General features: G+C 39.7%; 1 protein-coding gene across 1 annotated transcript in view; it reads left to right on the top strand.

Annotated features, from left to right (window-relative positions):
* The window catches only part of LOC149089440 (teneurin-a-like), a 415,199-nt gene extending 394,611 nt beyond the window's left edge, over positions 1-20,588 (top strand). The window contains exons 28-31 of the mRNA XM_089238543.1: positions 5,639-5,941; positions 14,630-15,014; positions 16,016-17,230; positions 19,541-20,588. Coding sequence (XP_089094669.1) covers positions 5,639-5,941; positions 14,630-15,014; positions 16,016-17,230; positions 19,541-20,457 — 2,820 coding nt within the window. The 3' untranslated portion in view covers positions 20,458-20,588. The remainder of the gene's footprint in view (positions 1-5,638; positions 5,942-14,629; positions 15,015-16,015; positions 17,231-19,540) is intronic.
* The last annotated feature ends 255 nt before the right edge of the window (positions 20,589-20,843 follow it).

The following is a 20,843-nucleotide window of genomic DNA, read 5'->3' on the forward strand; positions in this document are numbered from 1 at the left end:
TTAGACCAGAAAAGACTCGGGCTCTGTCCCTTCCGGGATATAAGCCCTTTACCCACGTGGGTTTGGTCATGCAGGGGAAATCTCATATACCTAGGATCTTAACGCATTTTGCGGGATTAGATATGTTCATTCCAAGTATGAAGGTCTAATTTTTATTTGAGACAATAACAAATGTAATAACTACTAAACCACACATGCACCTCGTCCATATTCCTCAGCGGAATAAGAACGTTACCGATATCAATTCCAACAAGTGAATAATTTTTCATTCATTTATAATGAAATCATCATGTCTGCCTGTGCGGACCACCTGTGCTACTATCGTCACGGACCATAGGTAGAGAAACGCTGGTCGATTTAAGGAATACTTAAATTTTTTTCCAATATGTTGTACAAGTTTCTACGCTACTTCTGCACAATCTATCAAGGGAGGAAAAAAGGCTAAAGAGTTTCTAAGGAAACATCGACAAGAGCAGTTTAAACGCCATTTTCTCCCTCCATCTTTTTCTTAAGAAAAACAAGAAAATTCTCCCTCCTTTCAATATTTCGATATTTTTTCTCAGACATGGGTAAAAAAAAATATCGCATACGTACATATCGAAGACGTTTTAGATCGTCCATCGATGATGTGGGAGGGGAAAAAGCAAAAAAAACAACACTAAAGTACGCTACTGGCACATTCTCCAGACGGAAAAATGGGAGCAAAAATTACTGCAGTGTTTTATTTTTTTTTTTGTTTTATTTTTCGATTGTTCCTGTCGGTTTGCTCCAGGATCTCAACCCACCAAACTCAAACTTTTATAGTGTATTTTTCCTGTTTTTTTTTTTTCTTCTTCTCCTGTGCTTTTCGGTGTAGGATAGAAAGAGTCAGCAATGCATGGAAGTATCTAGACGGATGGATCCCAAATCCTCACCTTTCCAGTCCAACGCACAAGAAGACATACCATCCAGTCTCGCTGCTTATTTCACACTCGGTTGCCTTCTTCTTATTTTTTTTCTTACCCAAAAAAGATCTAAGAGAAAAGGGCCCCTGAGGGGGGCGTTGATACCAAAAGGAGAGACGAACAAGAATAAGAAAATGAAAATTCCTCCGGTACTTCTTCTCCTAACGTCTTCCATCTGGAAGTATATCTGGGGATGCTAAAGTTTTTGGAACGGATCTTATCTCGACTTTAACTTACATCCCTCCTTTTTGCCGTCCTTTATGTAGCGATGAATGGGCAATCTTCTTCTTCTAGTCGTCCATTCCATCTTTTGCTCGTTTAAACGCCCTTTTTTATTTTGTTTAGTGTGAAGTAAGAAATGTCCATAAGAAAAGAAACTCTTATTACAGATGTGTAAGTAATCAGAGTTTAAAAATGATGATGAAGGAGACGGGGGTATCAGAAATTTTTCGGGTTCATAATTGCCCTTGCTCGTTTTTCCGAATTTTTTTCTGGAATTATGCAGTGAAACCTCGTTAGAGGGGCACCCGGTAACGTATCACTCCGCTTACAGAGTTAATTTTTTGAAATACCGGTTGCCCTCTATGACGTTTTCATATTATTGAGCTCCTGGTAATACGTCCCCATTTTTCTCTTTAGGGGTGACTTTTGTGAAAGTAAACTTTTGTATAATTTCGTAGAAATCGATAACTCTTCATACAATGTACGCGATAAGCCCAATGTTTAATTATTGGTGGTTTTCCTGCCGTTGTATTGAGTGTGAGGTCCCACGTGAAGAGGCTGATGGGCTCTCATCCCATTCCAGGATATAAACTCAAAACTTTCATAGTTTTTTTTTACTGTGCTGTGGTGTGGGATAGAGTCACAATGCATGGGAGTATCTTGACCTTCTTAACCCTTCAAGCGGCCATGACGAGATATCCCGCCTTCATAAAAGCCACTTTTTTTAGCATTGACAACACCAGATATTTTGTAAAAATTATTTCCCAATCGAAAACTCTTCCTCCATACTGCTTAGTTTGCACTTGCTGAAAATAAACCCTACTTAATTAAAAAAGATATGGCATTTTTTGAAGGGGGAGGGGAGTTTAGTGATTTCTAATTGCAGCTTAAGGGGTTAACGGATGGATCCCCCGAATCCTCACCTTTCCAGTCCAACGCACAAGAAGACATACCATCTAGTCTCGCTGCTTATTTCACACTCGGTTGCCTCCTTCTTACCCAAAAAAGATCTAAGAGGAAAAGGGCCCTGAGGGGGGCGTTGATACCAAAGGAGAAACGAACAAGAATAAGAAAATGAAAATTCCTCCGGTACCTCTTCTCCTAACGTCTTCCATCTGGAAGTATATCTGGGGATGCTAAAGTTTTTGGAACGGATCTTATCTCGACTTTAACTTACATCCCTCCTTTTTGCCGTCCTTTATGTAGCGATGAATGGGCAATCTTCTTCTTCTAGTCGTCCATTCCATCTTTTGCTCGTTTAAACGCCTTTTTTTTCCCCTTTCCTTTCGTGTAAAGTAAGAAATGTCCGAAGAAAAGAAACTGTTATTACAGATGCGTAAGTAATCAGAGTTCAAAATGATCATTGTGATGATGATGATGACGAAGACGGTATTGGAGATTTTTCGGGTTCGTAATTGTGATGGTTCGTGTTTTTTTTGGAATTATATATATTGGAAATTTCTTTTCCGAGAATGGTGTCATTTATTGGGAGTAATTTGCACGCGTTGGTAGTTTATTAGAGATCATTGGGGATCTGAAATTGCTGTCTTGATCAACCGCGTTAGACTATTTCAGAAAAAAAAAGTTAGTATATCTTTTAAACAAGTTTGTAGACAAAAGTAACGTAAGAATACTGCATTTAACAGAAGTGAATGCATTTGTCTACAATCTCATACTCACATAGTGCTAATTTTTAATATCGATTTTACGAGATGTACGCATATTTATCTTGTTATTCATAAATTATTCTCCAAATTCTGGCAGAGAAACTTAAGGAGCAAGCTCATAAATGAAAAAGAATACATAGTAGACAAATTTTTATTACAGGTAATCGTACATATGACTCTATACATTACTTGACGTGATTCGCGAGCCATTCTAGAGAGCAGTGTTCTAGAGAGCAACTTTTTTCTTTCTACTTGCGGACTGGTGGAATCAGGTAGATAATTTCGCGGACCTGCACAAATGGGAGAACTAATTTCCGGACTGACAAAAATATTTTTTTGAAATAGTAATAATGATAATAGAAAGGATAACGATATTAAAAATTTACTATCCTTCTGACATTTTGTTTTTCATATTTATTGCTATTACATGCGAGACACATCATTGTGCTGGAACCCTTACTGCCAGCTACCAAATAAAACGAAACTGTCTGTATGAATCTAATTTGAATCTAATGTATCAAGTAAAATTGATTTATAGCTCTAAATAATACGCGCGGCATTAAAAATGGCCAGTATGTGTGATGTGATACCATATAATTTTCATTTTTATGCCGCATATCGGTGAAAATTATGAGTCATAATACCGTTCACCATTTGTTTTTTTTGTTTTTTTGAGGGGGTTAGTGCTTACGAGAAGTGTTCCTGCTACAAATCATATTAACCGGTTTCAAGCATATAAATATGAAAATATACAATGCCATACCAACTTTTTTTAATTTTTATGTTGCACACCGGTTTGAAAATAAAGATCCCTAACAAATAGTTCGGGTTCCATTTGATAGGTGGCAGCAAAAGTCCTAACACACGCCTCTGGAAGAGTGCTGTAGAGACAGATATGACCCAGGCTCTGTCCCGTGGGGAATATAAGCACATTACCCTGAGGGTTTGGGCCACGCCGGAGATAACTCAGTGCGCCGGGCCAGAAGGCTCTTAAGCCGAAGAACTCTTCTAGCTGGAAGAGTGCTGGGATGCTTTGCAGCTGCTCCCTTGTCACCTTATTTTGAATCCTCTTAAGGGTGGGGGGGGGGGGTCTCCTACCTTTTAGCATGGTAAAAAAACTTTCTGTGATGTAGAAATATTATTAACAATGTTATCTATACATTGATTTATTTCAAATCTTTACCACATATGTTTTGACTGTGTATGCTATCCTATGTCATTACAATATTTTACGTGTCTCTAATACTTGATTACAAATTTTCAAAAAAATGCATTAAAAACAAATTGTGTACATGATAAAATTGCAGGAAATCAATGGAATTGAAAAAAAAAATTAAAAACTGTTCAGTTCACGAAATAGATTGAGACTGATCAACTCAATATTATTTAAAATTTTAAAATTTAAAAATTTGAAAATTTGAAAAATGAAAAAAATTATAAATTAAGTATTTGTAAATGGATCTCAAAACTTTTTCACCATTTTATGAACTGAACGGTTTCCTTTATTTTGAATTAATTTTTATTCAATTTCATTAATGTCATGTTACCTTGCACGCAATATATGGTTTTTATTAATTGTTTTTTGAAAATTTGTAAAAAATTAAGTATTAGACACATGTAAAACTTTGTACTGGCAAAGGGTATCATAACATGCACAATCAAATATATGTGGTAAAATTTTGAAATAAATCAATGGGTAAATAATATTTTTAATAATGTTTTCACATAAGAAAGTTCTTCGCTATGTTAAAAGGTAAAGACCTCCTTAATATCGTTGAATCGTTTCACGATCAGCTTCAGTATCAGCTTTAGAGACAAAAAATAATCCACTGATGCCATGTCTGGTGGGTGCTATGGGAGTATTGCAGCAAAATTATTATTTTTTTGCCAAAAACTGATGAATAGCAACTACGAATAAAAGGCCAAAACACACTACTCTGACGTGACGTGAAATCACGTTTCTCATTCTACGGAAAGCATAGAGAAATTTTTTAAAACGTTTACAAACGCTTGTATGTAAAGGTTATAAGATGACCAGGCGTCATGTTTTCCCCAGGGCTGTCTCGGTTTTAAGAGAAAAAAATCAAATCTGATTGGGTTGTACTTTTTGGCCAATTCGGTATTTAGTTCCAACCTTGGAATTATCGAAAGGATTCACTTGTTCTTAGTAATTCAGCTAATTGTAATTGGATGCGTGTGATACTGATCGATATTTTCTACCCTCTTTTAGTTGTGAGAACGTGTCCTTTTGCCAATACATACATATTCATCCACCCGACCAATATTTCAATTGCTCCTCGAGGACATAATATCAAGATACAACCCGAAGCCATGGTGACCAGATTTCAAAAGGACAAAACCGGGACATCTACAGAATACAATAAAATCCTTTTTCTATAACAGTCGACCCTGTTTTACTGCCAAATATTTTATTTTACTCTTGTATAATAAAGTATGCATTTCAAACCCCTGATTAACGATCACTCCTTTTTCACGGACGAATTTTTTTTTCACCGCTGGTGTCCGCAAACGAGGGGTTTTACTGTGTAATTGTTTTGGTCACAAATTGATATTTGGTCGTATTAACTTGGATGTGGTTAGTTGGCTTAATCGATGAAAATTGACTTTATATCCCGTTTTTGTCTTTTTGAAATCTGGTCACTTAATCTTTGACGCTAAATTTGTCGTCGTCGTTAGTCTGTCATCAAGACCGCTTTTATTTTTCCCCCTTTTCACAAACTGTAAGTATCTATATTAAATGTTTCATTCCAGGATATTATATTCATTACTGTTGCATTTTCGCAGATCAACTCGTCCCAGCTGATGACTGTCGAGTACGATTGGGTAGCAGGTCGAGAAATCCTTTACAACAGCTCACGTAGGCCGTTCCTCGTCGTTCAGTACGACAGTTTCTCCAGACCAGTGCAATGGTTACCGACTGACACTAGGGTTCCTCTGAATCTGATATATGAAAGACTTGGCCGGCTCTCTGGATGGCAGCAAGGGTCACTATCCGAAACATTCGGCTACGACAGAATGGGCCACCTCACGGAAGTCAAATATCCTGACAATTCAGCGATGAAACTCAGCTATGATGTCAAGACGACGGTGAGTTGTGCCTCATTTATACCTAAATAATTGATAACACAAAATAATGGCAAATATTATATAAATGATATTCACTTTCATGACATACTTTCAAAATTAAACCTTAGAACTCGGAAAATATGCACAACAATCATACTTTTCTCGGAAATGGCAACGCTCTTTAAAAAAAATCAGTCCACTGTAATTGCTAAACCTCTAAATTCAGATTTGTCGTGCTGATGCCTGTGCTCCTACTACGAGCTTATTCATCATGTCTAATATTATTCCAAAACAATGGATTTGCAGGAGATCTATACAAGAAAAAAATCATCAATTAAATATACCTTAAGTGTATGCCAACAAAAAAATAAAATTCTCAAGTTGGCATTTTAAAATTTGCAACAACATAAACATACTCAAAATATCTTCAAAAATACGGAATTATCCCCTTTATATCATAACAAGATACGTGCAAAAAAAAATTTGAATCTTAGTCTACCAGATGGCGTTAAATCAAGTGAAGGGAATATAAAAAGACAATTATAATTCTATATTTTCAGAAGTCACTTCAATCATCCAGCTAATGATGATGCCAAGCAGGGGCTGGGAGAATCTGGAAAAGGCGCCTATCGAGCATGTGATTAAAAATAAATAGATGCTCGATGAATAATTACTGAAAAATATTATTTGAATACTAAAATTAAAGAAATAATTTTTTTTGTGTGTATATATGTAAGAAACCGAGATATTGTGAGAAATACAAAACTTCGAAAGCATGTGGTCATCAGTAAAAAATCGAAAATAAATCGAACCACCCTGTTTCATTTTATTAGATCAATGTAATTAATGACACGAATTCAAATATTATATAAAGCGGGGGGGGGGTTCTCTTGAGCTTTTTCAGAGCCGCGAGCCGAAAATCAGCAACAGGACAGCTGCCATGAGTCAGCTTCGCGACCCATGGGACTGTTTGTTCTTCAAAATTTGTGAAACCAGTGTCGCAATAAGTGCGTTTATAACCGGACTGTAAGTGGATTTGTACGACTCATCTTTTTTTTTTTTTTTTTTTTTTTTTTTTGAACTTTATTTAACACGATGAAATAGCACAAAATAATAAAACAAATTCACCAAGAGATCCCGTGGATCTGTACTGATGAACACGAAGTATCGATGAGTAATTACAATACAATTTCAAGGACAGAACGAACACAAAAAAAAAAAGAGGGGGAGGGAAAAATGTTGATAATTATATCGAAGTAATTCTGCATCTGTGAGCAATTATAGATACAATAGAATACAATTAGATAGTACAATTAGAATACAATACAACATTTCAAATATACAGTATGTTTTCATATACATTATAAATGAAGATTATGGAATGCTAGATTGATGCGAGAATTGTTTTGCGACTTCGACATGTGGAGGCAAACAGCAGGAAGTGTACTTAGACATTTAGAAAATTCGATTTAGCACTGATCGATAGAGCTCTGTTTTTGTTTTTTAAAAATGATCGTTGATGTTAGCTATTGAAAAAAGGTAATTTTTTAAACGTTTTTTCAGTAACGGTATTGAAGGGGGAAAAAGAATATCATGCGGCAGTTTGTTATAAAATTTCGGAATAAGATATGTAAAATGGTTTTTCTTCACTGTTTTATGTATCAAGGGAATATTAAGAATGTTATTGTATCTATTTGATGTCCTTGATAAATTAAGAGGGAGACAAAGTTGTTTTTTATTAAGTAGGAGAATCGATTTATAAAAATATAAATACCGCAAAGGGAGTATGTTAAGTTGCCGGTAGAGATCAAATGACGGAGTTGAGTAATTGCCAGTTAGTGATCGGATTATTTTCTTTTGGGTCTGGATGATGGGTCGCAACGTATTGATGTAGTCACTGCCCCAAACAGATAGTCCATATAATAGATGAGAATGAAAAAGGGAATAATAATATGACAGCAAAAAATGAGTATTTAGATAATGTTTTAGATAATAAAATTTATAAACTATAAAACAAAGTTTTGATTGGATATGTTTTACATGGGACTTCCATTTAAAATTTCGATCTATAACAATACCTAGGTATTTAATGGAGCTTACTTGTTCTAATGGAGTACAGGTACATAAAAGATCAGTAGGGCAGTTTTTATTATGAAAAATGAGGTTACAGTTATCGAAATTAGTGAGGTTTGAGAAACTAATGTATTTTGTTTTTAGAATGTTTATTTCGAGATCATTTGATCGAAACCAATTTCGGACTTTGATTAAATCGTTGTTAATAATATGATCCAATGATTGATGATCATTCTCAGAATAAAGAAGTACAGTGTCATCCGCAAATGTGATTATTTTGGCATTTAGTTCAAGGTTACAGAAATCATTAATATAGATAGTAAAAAGCAACGGTCCCAAAGTAGTTCCTTGTGGAATTCCTCTGTGCATGTTTACTGGACTACTAATATGCTTACCACACTTAACAGATTGAGATCTATTATTAAGATAGGATTCAAATAATTTATAAGCAGTACCTCTAATACCATATGTGTACAATTTAGCAAGCAATATATTGTGATTGATGCTGTCAAAACATTTTCTTATATCAAGAAAAATTGCTATTGTTTGTTTTGAGTTATCTAAGCTATCAACCACAAATTTGCTAAATTCAATTAGTGCAGTTTCAGTGCTTTTGTTTGGCAGGAAACCATGTTGATTTTCTGAGAAAAAATTATTAGCATTTAAAAACGAGTATAATCTACATTTTAAGATAGATTCCAATATTTTGGTTGTCGTACTGAGAACTGAGACTGGTCTATAATTGCTGAGGTCATTCTTGTCACCGGTTTTATAGATAGGGGTAATGATTGCTTTTTTGAGTGATTCTGGGAAAACACCACTTTGAAAACAATTATTAACTAGATCAGAGAATACCTGAATGACGCTGTCAGGAAATCGCTTCCAAACTTTTGAGTTCATTGCATCGATGGAAGATACAGAGTTTTTTAGTTTGTTAATAATTTTCTTTATTTCAAAAATATTAGTTGAAGAAAGAAAAATTGAATTTTGAAAACCACGTACGTAGTTTTTATAGTCATCCATGGAAACTACAGTATTTCTTCCAATACTATTGAAATACAAGTTAAATTGATTGGCAAGAATCAGAGGTTCAACATTTTCTGGAAGTACATTCTCTTTATTCTCAGTGCCTAATATTCTGTTAACAAACTTCCAACGCTCAGTATTGTTACGACATTCCGAGAACTTGAAAGAGTAGTACTGTTTTTTAGATTGCTTTATTTTAGATTTGATTCTTGATTTTATATTTCTATATGCAGTTTCCATAGAGAGGTCATACGGATATTTTCTTGTTTTTATGTAAAGTTGTTGTTTTGTCTTAATCAAATTGCAAATTTCGCCTGTAACCCATGGTTTACCGATCTTCTTCCTTGAAACAATTATTCGGTCACTGGAATGATTTTGGACAATGACATTCATGGTGGATAAAAAATTATCAAAATCTTTTTCGGGATGAGTGTGATCGAATCGAAATTCATAATTTTGGAGAAAATTTGACATATCAGCATACCGAATAATTTTCATTTTCCTATGTATAGTTTGACTTATTTTATCTAATATTGGGGTGGCAAAGTGAAGTTTACAAACGATCGGAAAATGGTCAGTTATGTCTGTGTCAACTATTGATGAATAGTATTTGGTAATATTAGTTGAGTGACGTAGATAAATATGATCAATACAACTATCAGAAAGAGGCCTAGTTTGATCAGTAATTAAGGGGAGGAAACCATGTCCTGACAACATATTCATGTAATCTAGATCGTCATTATTGGGTTTTAATATGTTTATATTGATGTCACCTACCAATAGGACATTTTTGGATTTTGTATTCATTAATATAGAGTCAAGTTCTTCAACAAATTCTGATTTTGAAAATGAGTGTGATCGATATAAACAAAGAATAGTTAATTTGAGTGATGGCTGGTTAATGCCAATCACCTCAGCTGTTTCCATTGCGATTGACGTAATGTTATTATAATTTAAAGATTTATTTGTGTACACCAATATGCCTCCTGAATTATTGTAATTTCTACAGCATGGGAATAAATCAAAACCTGATATTTTATAAAGGTCAGACTCTACATCAAAAATCCACACCTCCGAGAGAATTATAATATCTATATGATCAACACAACTACTTATAAATGACATAAAATGGTCAAAATTGGCCCTAACGCTTCTTATATTCAAGTGAAAAACCTTAAAATTTGCTTTATTACTAATATTGTTACGTTGAATATCGTGAATAACGGAAAGAAACCTTTCTAGATCCTCCAAGGTGCTCATTTTGAGATTTAAATTTTCGTTACTATTAATTGACATGAGATAAGTCATCTACATGACTGATTTTGAACACCCCGGAGTCATCTGTTTTACGCATAAAAACTTTACCGTCACGAATCCAACAATACGCGAAGTTGTGTTGTTGCTTATGTTGTTTAGAATGATAAAACACATTTTTCATGTATGGGCTCAAATGTTCATTAAAATAAACTGGTGTGGGTCGTAGTCTGCTGTCGATCGAAGACGCTTTCAGTTTCTTAGATTTTGCCAACTTGAGAAAATTGTCACGATTAGATTTTTTATCGAACTGAATTATGATCGGCTTTATTTTATCTTTCATCTTCGTAGGCACTCGATGTATAACTGTAATATTGCCCACCAGATCACTTTGCACCTGATCAGCTATTCTTGCCTTCAATTCAATCACATCCTCATTTTCAGTCTCTGGAAGGCCTTGGATCTCAATGTTACAGCGACGGGAATATTGTTGTAGTTCACCAATTTCAATCTGAAGTTTCTTGACTTCAGTTTTTAGCTCAGAATTTTCCGATGACAGTTCTTGTTGCTTTGTTTGTAGCTCAAGTAATTGGGATTGATAGTGCTTGTTTTGGTCACTCAGTTCTTTGAATTGGCAGCACATGTATGATTTCAGTGATTGTATGTTAGCATAGAATGCTTCACTTATTCCGTTCACGATCTCTCTTATATCACTCGGCATTTTTTCAGTATCAAGAGAGAGTAACTGCATATCCATTAATGGTTCGGGATCCGGATCCCTCGTAGAAGTATCCCCTGGATCATCTTGTCTACGTGGATCTTTCTTCGATGACTTGCTTGTTGTTTCTTTACATTTAAAGCATATCCAACTCAGAACCCGATCACGCCTCAGCCTGCGGAATACCAGTTCGCTGAAACCTCCACAACCATAATGGAAGATGTCTTTGCATTTAGTGCAACTAATTGAATCGTCTGGAGTTATGATTGTCTCCACACACCTGGAACACACTTTCTCTGCCATACCGAATAAGATCAGAGCTCTTATTATTTGTATTATATGAATAAAAAAATATTTAACATATAGTACACATCCGTAAAATTATATTTCTATGAGTATATATGAAATGTCTTCATTCAAATTACCGGAGGAAAAAAACGGGACATTTTTATAATTCAGTCGGGACGTGCAAAATCACGTGTAAAATATGGTAAAGTCTTGAGAAGTAACTGGTCATGTATATACGACCATCCTACTTATAACTGCATTTTCTTTCGGTACTATTGAATACCGATTTAGAAGAAAACATAAATTAAGTGACAGGCGATAATGATATACTGCCTCTCGATATAACGATAACCCCCCTCCCTCAACAACGATAACTTTTTCTTGATCCGCAGACTGTCGTTACATCGGGATTTCATATTACTAAATATAAATCCCCATATCAGGTATACAACAAATTGGCACACAAAAACAGCAATATAAAAGTTTGAAGTATGACATCATAGCATGATAATGAGTTACATCTTGACAAACACTCGCGCAAACAAGCATTTACACATTTCGCAATCCATCATTTTCCGAGGCCATTCGTAATCGATTGCAAGGAGACTAATCTTCAGAATACGTAATTTCGAGAGTCCTTCCGACAGGAAAAAAAAAAGGAAATACCCTATCCCAGAATTCAATTGACAACGGAATCCGAGTAATTAGCGAGTACTCAGGTGTTCCGTGTCCTCAGTGGCCTTCACTGCGTTTCGTAGAGCGAATATATATTCCATATATGTTTGATAAATCGGAGGGAACTCGTTGGCCATTAATCAATTCCGTCCTTATTTATGGATTGGGGGAGAGGTATTTGCATGTGGGAGGAGAGGGGGCGAGGGGGCGGGGGGGGGGAAGCCTACTACTACTACTACTACTACCACGGTGGCAATCCATCCATTTAACGCCGTCGATGTGATGCCAAAAGGAGGTTTCCTCCGTCCCTTATATTGGACGCGAGAGAAACGCTATCTATTTATTCACACGTGAACAATCGCTCATATTTGAGTGAGAAGATAGCACAGCTATGCGTAGTTTTGTGACTGTAAAAGCTTGTATAGAGATGATGGGCCCGCGTGAGATAACGCTATGGATAATGAAGAAGGTGTTATTGATGATTTTCCGGCGGATTTCACGCTATGGTGGCAGAGTTACAGCAAAAGCCTTCGTTGATGCACGTCACGTCGTAGTTGACAGCGGCAAGAATTCGCTTTAATTATTCGGGATTACTCGTCCAGTTTACCTAATGAATACTTTTAGTACCTTAAAAAAAAAAAAAAAACCTTATATCTTATGATTAGGGTGAGAAGACGTCCCCCTTGAACAAGAAAAGTCCCGGTCTAAAGGACCTGTCACTGTATATATCCCTGCCCATTTTTTTTCTAATTTTTTACGAAGGCCGTTTTTCAAGATATGCCAAAACTCTGCAGATAAAATGAGAGGGTTGACAGCACACGTGAAGACAAATACAGCCGAATCCCGTTTTAACGTATACCGTTATAGCAAAATCTTGTTTTAACGAACACTTTTCTGATTCCCCCCCCCCCAGATATGTAAAAAAAAATTCAAAAATGTATAAACCTGGAATTCCTTTGTAACGAAATTTCGTTATAAACGAAGTGATTTCTCCGGTCTCTTGGAGTTCGTTATAACGGGATCCAACTGTGTATATTTTTTTCAATGGAACTTCGGGCCACAAAACCCAATTGTTCGAGAGATACACGCAAAACAGCACCTCCTACAGATAGAAGGTCTCTGAAGCCTGCTTGTGCTATCTCTAGGAGGTAATGCGCAAAACCCCATTTGAGAAGCCGCCAAAATAATGCAACCTTGCTCATTATTTGCTTGAAAAATAGCGTCTCCCCTCCTCAAACGCTATAGTGCGCTCACACGCGTGCGTGCGTGTGTGCTGGGGGGAGGGGTTCTTAAATTTAATATTATGGGGTCATTTTCAAGTATGCATCGATGGGGGGGGGGTTTTGCCGATTTGCTGACTTTTGTTGACAGGGGGGAAGGGGGGTTTGGATGATGCTTACGTCATCAACCACCCTTTATGAAGATACAAATATTCTTAATGCCATCTTACTCGGTGCGCCAAAAACGGGAAACGACCGGATACTTTTTTGTATAGGGGGAAGAATATTACCTACAATTCCACAGTACGCAGTACGTGTGTGCGCGAAAGCGATAAATCATCAGCTGAAGCCGGGTTTTCCCAGCAGTAGGTTTCCTGTGCCGCGCGCAACGTGATTTGCCCAGCGCGACACGCCATCCACTCACCAATAAGAAAAGCAGCATGGCTGTTTTCCTACAGAGCGTAATACGCCTCACGACAGCACTTTACGTCGGGCGTGATTGGCCGGCTGCTTCTGGAGCAGCCAAATGCGTCGTGCGCCGCGCATTTTACCGATGTTCTCTTCACTCTTGTAACTTCTTCCCCTTCCCTTCAAACCGGAGCATGCAGACGACAGAGTAGAGCTGATGCTAAGGCCATATACTATAATATAGCCGCCCTGAGCTGATGCGCCACGCTAGGAAAACACAAACGCGTAGCGTAATTACGTAACACGTTTCTGCCGGTGCGAAATGGTCTAATTCGGTTCACGCGGCGCAAAAAAAAAAAACCTATTCCTACGAAAACCCGGCTTTAGTTGTGAAAACGTGACAATAAATAAACAAAGCGTAAAATTTTTGCTCGTAATGCGAATTGCTCGCTAACCGAACCGCTCGTTTACAGAAGTTCCACCGTATTCGTAATAAGTTTTTCAAGTAAAATTAACCGTTGGTATAGTACCAGTGCGCGGTATGGAAAATAATGGGTACAGTTTGTATAATACAGGGTGATCCAAAAGTCACGCACCGTTACGCAGCATGAAAATAAACAATATATGGCATTACACTATGTACTATTTATTTTCCTGCTGCACACTGGTATTAAATCAACGGTTAATTTTACTTGGAGAATTTATAACAAAATAGTCTTGTTCTTATTTGATAGGTGGCAGCAGGAGTTCCAGAGCGAAGTTTTCTTCATGGGAACGGGAAAGTGAATAGAGTTAGAACCCATCCATCAGTGTTATTATCAGGGATTACACCATAAAAGTTGATTCATAAAACTTGAAAAAATGCAACCAATAAGCACATCTGTTGCGTTCAATCAAATGCCACCGATGCTCTTACTGGTTGCATTTTTGAAGTTTTACAAAAGAACTTTTATAGTGTAGCTCCGGCCTTGGGCAGCACAATTTATCACATCCTGACATTACCTTCATTATATTGAATTCATTATATCTTTTTTTTTTGTTCCGTAGCCTTCCAAAGTGGTCCTTCCGAGCGGTAGGAAGTACACCTACCAGTACGATGAGAACGGTGGCTTGAAGCACGTGGTGACACCGAAAGGGACGAGGCACACATTTTCGGCTTATGTGTCCATCGGGTTCTACAAGCTGCAGTACACACCACCAGGGAACGCTGGGTCTTACGTCGTTCACTTCAACGACTACAAGTACCCGGTGCTGAAAACGTTTCCAGGTGATCTGGGACGTGTCCTCTACAAGTACAATCGCCACATGCTGCTGACGTCTATAATTTACGGTGGCGGCCGGATCGACCGCAACTACACCGAAGCCGGATTCATCAGTACGGAGAGTTGGCAGGCAGAAGGGATGACGATATTCTCTAATTATTTCTACACGGGTAAGCAACTATAAAACAAAACTATTTATTTCATCGTCCTCCATCTTTGAACAAAAAAACTGGTTTTTAGCTCCAAGTTTTATCGTTGAAAAAAAATAACAGGATAGGGAACAACGATTGGCTATAGCGATGATACCTTTCCTCAAATATGGCGGAGGAGTCAGCCTGGGGCGTTTCGAGAAGTTCCGCATCGTAAACATACTCAACCCGCAGCCCTCGGGTCAAATGTTGCCATCAGAGTCATTTTAATGTGGTCCGTTACCTAAAACATATTTTTGTGAGAATGAACTTGACGGGACAGTCAACCAGATCACTTTGATGACTCGCGGTGCAGCTCCACATCACTTCAGTGGCCCGTGGTCATACATCAAGGTCCCCTAAGGTGGTCCACGGTGCATTTACATTTCAGTCAAACAGTCCGAAGCACGTTTATTAGTCATTTAAATGACCCGCGCCACAGTAACGGATCACTTAATTGACCCGTAGCATATCTACAGATCATCGTGGCATAGTTCCAGAGATTTAATGTGACTCGCTACACATTTTCAGATCATTTGAACGTCCTACTGCACAATCACTCAAGTGACCCGTGACACAATGCAAGATCGCTCAAGTGATTCATGGCACATTTACAGGCCACTTACGTTCTGTTCCATATCACTTAATTAAGTGGCCCGTGACAAGTTTCCAAATCAGTTAAGTGGCTCCCACTCTACATCCACTTAAATCTCACTAAAATAACAGGGTGACTCCTGCGCCATCTTTGCACATTAGAGGGGCGTATCACCGCTATTGCCAATCGCTGTTCCCTATCCAGGTTTTTATTTTGCAAAGATTTCTGAGGCATTACTTGGAGTGGCTAACACGTTCTTTGCTCAAAGTTGAACGACGAATCCTCGCTCTTTTGCAGACACCTTTCATCCGCACAATGGGTTTCCAAAGCTTTAATACTCTTGTCAAGTATCCGTGGTCTAAAGTCTCATTCTCTGGTTTCTTCGCAGGTTCAGTTCTGAAGAGGAACAAGTTGACCTTCAGCAGTTCGTTTCCTCTATCCAACGCGGTGTTCACCTACACCTACGACGCAATGAATCGCCCACTGGCCATCGCACCACGCATCGGCAGCACGTTGCTTCAACCCCTCGAATACGTGACGAACACCAGCACCGGGAGACGGGAACAGATCGGTCCTTTCCGTTGCTACGAGCGTCACCACAACGAATCCGTGATATCGGACGGTGTCGCCTCGGTGACGAGACAGATGGATTCACTCTACAGGCTGAAGTACCTGTCCATAGTGATAAGCGACAAGGAGGTCTACAGGGTCGACATGAAGTACGACAACCGAAACGCCGTGACGCAGTCAAAAATCTACATGAAGCACCTGGGTATGTCGAAAGTCCGCGTCCAGAACTATTCGTACGACGAAGACGGGCAGCTGGTGGAGATGGTCGGGCGCGACCACTGGAAGTTCCACTACGACCAGAACAGCAACATGGTCACCATGCAGTACATGGGCAACAAGATCGACATCCTCCATGATGTCGGCGACAGAATAGTGAGCTTCGGTGAGACCCCCTACGTCCTCGACGGAAGGGGTTTCGTCACTCAGAGGGGTGAGGAACGCTTCGTGTACAACACGAAATCTCAACTCACGCGTGCCTTCAGGATAGGTAGATACGATATCGACTATTACTACGACGCTAGGGGTAGGTTAATCGTACGTAAGGACAATGTCGGGAACGTCACGCAGTTCTTCTACTCGGATCCGAACCACCCGAAGTCCGTGACCCACATCTACAACAACGCTGATGGCAGGACCATCACGTTACTCTACGACGACCGCAACTTCCCCGTGTTCATCCTACTGAACAAGGAGAGTTTCTACGTCGCCACGGATCACACTGGCAGCCCTCTTCTGGTCTACGACATCTACGGAGACGTCGTCAAAGAAATACACCGCGGACCTTACGGGCACGTCCTCTTCGACTCGAACCCAAACTTCTACTTGCCGGTGGATTTCCAAGGTGGACTGCTGGATCCGATGACCGGACTCATTCATTTCGGCGAGAGGGTCTACGACTCCCTTGTCGGGCAGTGGATGACTCCAGGGTGGGACGGCATCCTCAGGTCGTTGTCTGATCCAAAAAGTCTCCATCTCTACAGGTTCAACCAAAATGATCCAGTCAATACTCATCGGAAACTCAAGAACAGACTGGGTGAGTACAGGAAATGGTTCAGTTGCGGTCTAGATAAAAGAAACAATAGGTTATTCAAGGGGACCCTTTAGACCAGTGAGTCCCAACGTGGGCGTTAACGACCCCTTGGGGGCGATGGAAAGTTCCAGGGGGGCGGTGGAAGCTACGGGTGTAACATAGGATCCTATGGGTTACATTGCGTTGAGGGGTGATGGGAGAAAACATTTCTGAAGAAGGGGGCGATGGGACAAAAAAGGTTGGGAAACTGTGCTTTAGACTGTTGCCGGTCTTTGATCTTTTTTTTTTTCAGGTCACCAATCAAACATTTTTAATGGTCCGTAATTAATTCGTAATGTGAAAGCACATACTAATACGTTCATCCTAAGGCCTTCAAGGTGGGACCCCTGCCAGTCTCTGTGTCTCTGTGGAAGCCTTACCATTTCCATCCATTCACGATATTTCACTGATGTAGCTGCCTCATGTTAGCACGTACGGTTTGCGGGAAAGAAATAAACTCAATTATAGAAAAATGAAGGCTTTTCGATGCGGTGTCTATAGTTAAATGATTCAGAGAGAGAGAGACAACCGAGTTGTCATGATAGACAAACGGACAATTACGGCGATAGTCACTGTGATCAACTAGGGTATTCACATATGATCGTTTTTCTGACATACAAGACGGAAAATTCAGTGGTGACGAGAGTCAATATGTTGTCCTTAGTCGTTCATAGAAGTGACAAACAGGACAGACAATTGAGTTGAGATAATAATCATTGTAATCTTCTTGGCTGTTCAGAATCAAACGAGCTGTCTGGCATAACAAATCAGTTGTGACGAGAGTCACTGTATTCTTCTTAGCTGTTCAGAAACAACAGAGCTAGACAGGCAATTCAGTCATGACGTGGGTCATTGCGATCTGTTTATCTGCTCGCAGACAACCAAATTGTCTGAGACAGAAGACAGACAATTAAATGTTGACGAGAGTCACTTGTCTCTTCTTCTGCTTTGAGCACCAAGCTGTCTGAGAGACCAGACAGACGATTCAGTTATGACGAGGGTCACTGTGATCTCCTTGGTTATTCAGAGGCAACTGGGTTGTTTGTAAGACAGAGAAACATTATTGATCTTTCTGAAAGACCGGAGGGACAATCGAATTGTCTGAAAGGAGAAACGAAAATAATTCATGCGATTATTATTATTAGAATGAGAGTAATTTTTTGAGGTAACGATCAGGGCCGTCTTAAGAGCATCGTGGGCCCTTGGACCAAGTGATTTTTCTGAGGCCCTACCAGGCAAATTCTCGAAAATTTTAACCACATCTCATTTTTGAGGCCCTCCTTTTCTCTTGAGACCCCGGGCCGTGCCCGGGTGGGCCCATGCCTTAAGACGGCACTGGTAGCGATATAGAGAGAGTTAGTATAAATAGACTGAAAAACAGAATAGACAACCGAGTTTCCTCTGAACAACCAAGAAGATCACAGTGACCCTCGTCATAACTGAATCGTCTGTCTTGTCTCTCAGACAGCTTGGTGCTCAAAGCAGAAGAAGAGACAAGTGACTCTCGTCAAAATTTAATTGTCTGTCTTGTCTCTCAGACAATTTGGTTGTCTGCGAACAGATAAACAGATCGCAGTGACCCATGTCACATGACTGAAATCACACATCAATTCCACTCCCGTCATAACTGGATGTTTGTCGCAGATGTTGGATTGAAACTTCTGGAAGCCTTAATTCCACTGCACTAGTGATTCTCAAAGTCTGCGTCACGGCTCCTGGGGGGGAGGGGGCATTGCAAATTATTTCTGGGGCAGCGACATCAAGCAGCTTGCTCACATCGATATCACAAGCTGGTGATATTTATGTGTGTCTGTAGGGTCCTTGAAGCGATTCTTTGTATGACTATTCTGTGGATACATCTTGTCCTAGACAACTCTATGTTGGCTAGGGCAAGGGGACAAAAATGTTTGAGAACCACTACACTACACCATTTCTCCTTAGTCTCCTCTCAGCACGGAACCATGTTCCCAGGGGCGTCGGTGTTATAGACCTGTGGTTGCTCGGCTTCAGCTGGATGTAGTAGAGATTTGGATTTCTAAATCAATTATCAGAGATGCTCGTCGCCATGGTGCACAGTTATTTGGTTCACAATCGAGCACCCACAATTCCTCGCAATGGATATCTTATCTTATATCAACAATTATAACACTCTAATGATTCGTTGTGATATCTTATATGCGTATCTCTATATCATAAAAATTCTGGCATATTTTGTGTGTAAGATATTATGTATGGCATTTCCTCATACTTTTTTATTTTGTGTTCATATCTTAGATCTGAGAGAGTGGATAAAGCATCAGAGTATAAGTCTCAGCGAAGTGGATCTCTCTGCCGAGTCTCTCTTCTCTAGGATGCAGCACCTACACGACGTCAACCCGGAACCACTCTTCCTCGATATGCCTTCCGTACCGCTCATTTCGGGTCTGTCTTGCGCCGTTCAGCAAAAACTCCGGACGTTCGCCCGTCTATCCAGCGTACACAGATCCAAAGTCAAGAACGAGCAGCTGTTCGACACCCCGCTGCCAAAGATAAGCACCCAGAACCTGCCGTTTGGCAAGGGAATAACGGTGTCCAGCGTCAAGGGGAAAGCCGTCGTCAGGGCCACGGCACGAGCCGAAATAATCCGTAAGGACGTCTTCTCGGCCGTCTTCAACAACTGTCACATCCTCGACCTGCACCTCGTGTCCCACGACCAGGACGTTTTCTACCTGGTCAAAGACAGCACCTGGCGAGTCGGCGACGACCTGAACCAGCTGCAGAGACTCGGTAACGCCGCCATCAACACGACGGTCCACGAGAGCAAAGTCGACGAGGAGCTCGCCGGCACGGGAACGGAGAGCGGATCGACGTCGCCGAACCACCACCAGGTCGACGTCAGGATCCACGCCCACCACGCGATCTTGAACATACGGTACGGGACGTCACCGGATCTCGAAAGGCAACGCCTGCTGAGACACTCGAAGCGCCAGGCCATAACCAGGAGGTGGTCGCAGGAACGAGAGATAATATCGTCTAACCAGCGCGGACCCCTCAGATGGTCCGAACGCGAGAAGGAGCAGATCATCGGCAACGGCCACGCGGCTGGTTACCGCGGGGAGTATTACCACGACGTCAACCTGTACCCGGAACTCGCCGACGACCCATCGAACATAGTATTCCACAAAACAGACCACAGGAAGACCAAGAGGTGATAGATAAGGGTCTAAAAACCCTCTCCCCTCCCCAGGACGTTCCAAATGAAAGAAGTGTTTAGCATCGTCTTATTTAAATGGATCTACCGGATAACTAATATCTCTACCTGTACATAAACGCCAAAAGAAAACATGAACTCCTAATAACTTACTGTGTTGGAAAACAAACAAAAAGGACATTGAGAAAAGAACTTGATTGGTTTTTTTCATTTAATTTCTTGCCAAGGTGCCAAGATTGCGGAGTTTGGTTCTGTTTTGCGACTTCTCCGCTGGTTCGTGTTGCGAATGTGAAAAAAAAAATTATATATATATATATATATATATAATGACTCAGGATAGCCTGGCGTTCAAAGTGCATTTCGGACAGTAACTGCGTGTAACTAATT

The sequence above is a fragment of the Pholcus phalangioides genome, unplaced genomic scaffold (assembly GCF_987345545.1).
Source record: "Pholcus phalangioides strain wild (caught in Gottingen) unplaced genomic scaffold, Ppha-v1.0 ptg000002l_1, whole genome shotgun sequence".
Lineage (NCBI taxonomy): Eukaryota > Metazoa > Arthropoda > Arachnida > Araneae > Pholcidae > Pholcus > Pholcus phalangioides.